Source organism: Aplysia californica, unplaced genomic scaffold, assembly GCF_000002075.1.
Source record: "Aplysia californica isolate F4 #8 unplaced genomic scaffold, AplCal3.0 scaffold00444, whole genome shotgun sequence".
In the NCBI taxonomy this organism is placed as follows: Eukaryota; Metazoa; Mollusca; class Gastropoda; order Aplysiida; family Aplysiidae; genus Aplysia; species Aplysia californica.
In genome coordinates, this window is record NW_004797714.1 from 644,492 (window position 1) to 647,433 (window position 2,942).

Genomic DNA, 2,942 nt, shown 5'->3' on the forward strand with positions numbered 1-2,942 from the left:
ACACACACACACACACACACACACACACACACACACACACACACACACACAGCAACACGCAAAGATATACATACACACTTTTACGTACATGTGTACATGCTACATAAATGTATAATAATGTTTCTTGTGAACGGTGTAAAAAACTAAATTTATTTGGCACGGTATTATTTTTCCGGAAATTAGAAACTATATAGAACTAAAATATAATATAGCGAAATGCTAAAGACTCTTACTTACTTCTTTTCCATAATACTCCCCTCTATACAGTTGGGCATCGCCACAGGAGGACATATGGGTACACACTCGTGGGTGTAACACGGGCCACCAGTGTTGCTGTGGGAAGAATGTAGCTGTATTTTAGACCAGGGATCATCACAACCTTCTTTAGAGTGGACCAGATTGCTGGGTGAATGCTGAGAGAAGCTCGGGTGACTATATTATAGTTCAATAAATACAAAACACACGACACCTTAATATAGAGAACCAGTTTATTCATTTATCAGTACACGAAATGATACAAAGATACACAACTAATATATAAATACAACACACATAACATATCAGCTGACCAGAACAAAATTCGTTCATAGGAATTATTGTTTATCGCTCAACTGATATCAAGAGTGACCGAAAGCTAGAACATTCATTTTTTGTGTGGGGGGTGTATTAAATTAATTGCCGTTGCATAACGGAAAGGTGATAAAGCAGTTCGCTTAGACGTATCAGCAAACAAAATTCGCCCAAATCAACCTGAGCATTATTTGCTCAGTACTACAGGATGGATATCTGTAACAAACATAGCTTTTCAAGCGAAATGCTCATTTTGTAATGGGCAGCAACTTTTGAAAGGTTTTGGTCCATAGAAAATAAGAGCTAGAATTCTAAGCCCTAAGAAACACACGGTGGGCAACATGTAAAGACAACGCACTCTTACAAAGGTTAAGGTGGTCCGCGATTCAGTGAACTCAAACCAATACCTTGTCATCTTATCAGAGTTCTGGGGGGGATCTTGGGACAACATGTTGAAGATGAAGGGAGACAGAAGCAGCAGTTCCAGCATGATGTGACTGCTCGCCATGACGCCAGAGCTGTTCTGGGCTGGGTCAAACAACCACTTTGGTTACAGAACAGTCAGTCTGACTGAGCACAACTGGACTCCAACCGATCTGGACCTTAATCCACCTGACGTTCACCATTGGTGGTGTTTGTTGAAGGACCAGATGTGTGAGAAAATGTTTGAAGGTATCTAAGGCTTAAGAGCAACGATCCAGAAGGGCACGAAACAGACTTCTCCCTAGCAGTGTCAACGGATGATTGTCAATTTCCCTCAGCGTGTGATTTTCTCGAAATTTGGGGTATCCGGAAGATTTCTTGTATCTTTGTTTGCGGCAGTCATATTATTGTTTTAAATATATAATAAATCCGGATGAACGTTCCCCGTTTCCGCAAACATTGGTGCTTGTACCTTTATTCATAACGGTTTTATCGGCCGTCTTTTGGAACTTTTTTCTGGTCACCAGGGTATATTACGTATCATTGAAGTTTCGTGCGAAAGCGATCTGGTATGATCAGGCGAGCGGTGAGAGATACCATGATAAATGAAATGTTTGTCACAATAAATTCGATAAGTGTGAGATACATTAGCCAAACATTGAGAAGCCTGAGTAAGCCCGTTTAATTTGCACTTGGAGTTAAGTGGATGAATGATTAAATAAGTATTTTGTTGACCAAGTCCTGACTACGTTAAAAACATGCCAGTAGAATACGGCTCCCACAATTTGCTACCTTAGAAATACAAAGTTTTATCTGCTCAGTACCTAGTTTTGAGAATTTTGACGTAGATATGTTTTACTTGCACAAGTCAAGCTTTTTATAATGTAATTCTTTTAAAAATTCTAGAACGACTTTGAATAATGTTACGATTGTGATACAGCAGATAGAACTTTTTTTCTGACCTCATGATCTAAGTATCTCAAAACGGGAAAACAAATAGTCAAATACATCTTTGTAATTCTGAGGTAGCGACTTACATATCTTCTTTTTATTTTGTTTGATTTGGGTAACGTTGTTGATTATCTTCATTGTATTTCTACTGGAAGGGAACTACGTAAAGCAAATAGGGTCCCACAAAACACAGAGATTACAGGGATACATACATATGTGTCAGGACGTGGTGGAATCAGGCGCTCGTCAGTTTTGGGGCATATGGATTTATTGGTATCCTCTTAAAGCCTGTCCATTTCTTTTGCTTTTGGTGAAAGAAATATCTATTTATCTCGGATACAAGTCAGGATATTTGCGATTAAAAGAGGTGGGGGTCACCTGGTATCGGAGGTAAAATAAGGGAGAAAATGTCCGCCAAAGCTGGGTACCATATAATGCTTGAGAGTCCTTGGAAACTGAAAATTTACTTTGTTTGTGCCTTCAATCAACTTTTTCAGTAAAGTCCACACAGGATTTAATATGTATTTAAATTGACATAAAAGCTGTTTTGCTGAAAAACAAAACTTTGAAGAAAAAAATGCCAAACAGGTAGAAAAGCGCCCGTATCTTCGATTTCATTACTTGACGAGCAGCTGATTTTATCAGTATGCGTCTTATATACTTACAATGTTTCCATTGATGTTCCCGGAGGACAAGTTGGGACAGGGGGACATGGAAGACCGGTAGAAGGCATGAAGTTTGGATCCTGAAACAAAACGTGAAAAGCAATGGCGATGAAGTTGGCGTTCTCTTTGTTTCGACAAACAAGAGATATTAATACTATTTCCTAGTGTACAACTTTCATCGTTAAGGCTCGCAGAAAGGTGAACTTTAAATGAACTTACTCGTCCACATACAAACGGACACACACACACAAACACACACACACATACACACGCATATGCACACACACAATAGATATGTCAATCCCCCCCCAAACACACACACACACACACACA

General features: G+C 39.2%; 1 protein-coding gene across 1 annotated transcript in view; it reads right to left on the reverse strand.

Moving 5' to 3' along the window:
• The window catches only part of LOC101851664 (proline-rich extensin-like protein EPR1), a gene marked incomplete at its 5' end in the record, with an annotated part of 55,798 nt that overhangs the window by 27,278 nt on the left and 25,578 nt on the right, over positions 1-2,942 (reverse strand). Inside the window, 2 exon segments of the mRNA XM_035971491.1 lie at positions 238-333; positions 2,610-2,689. Coding sequence (XP_035827384.1) covers positions 238-333; positions 2,610-2,689 — 176 coding nt within the window.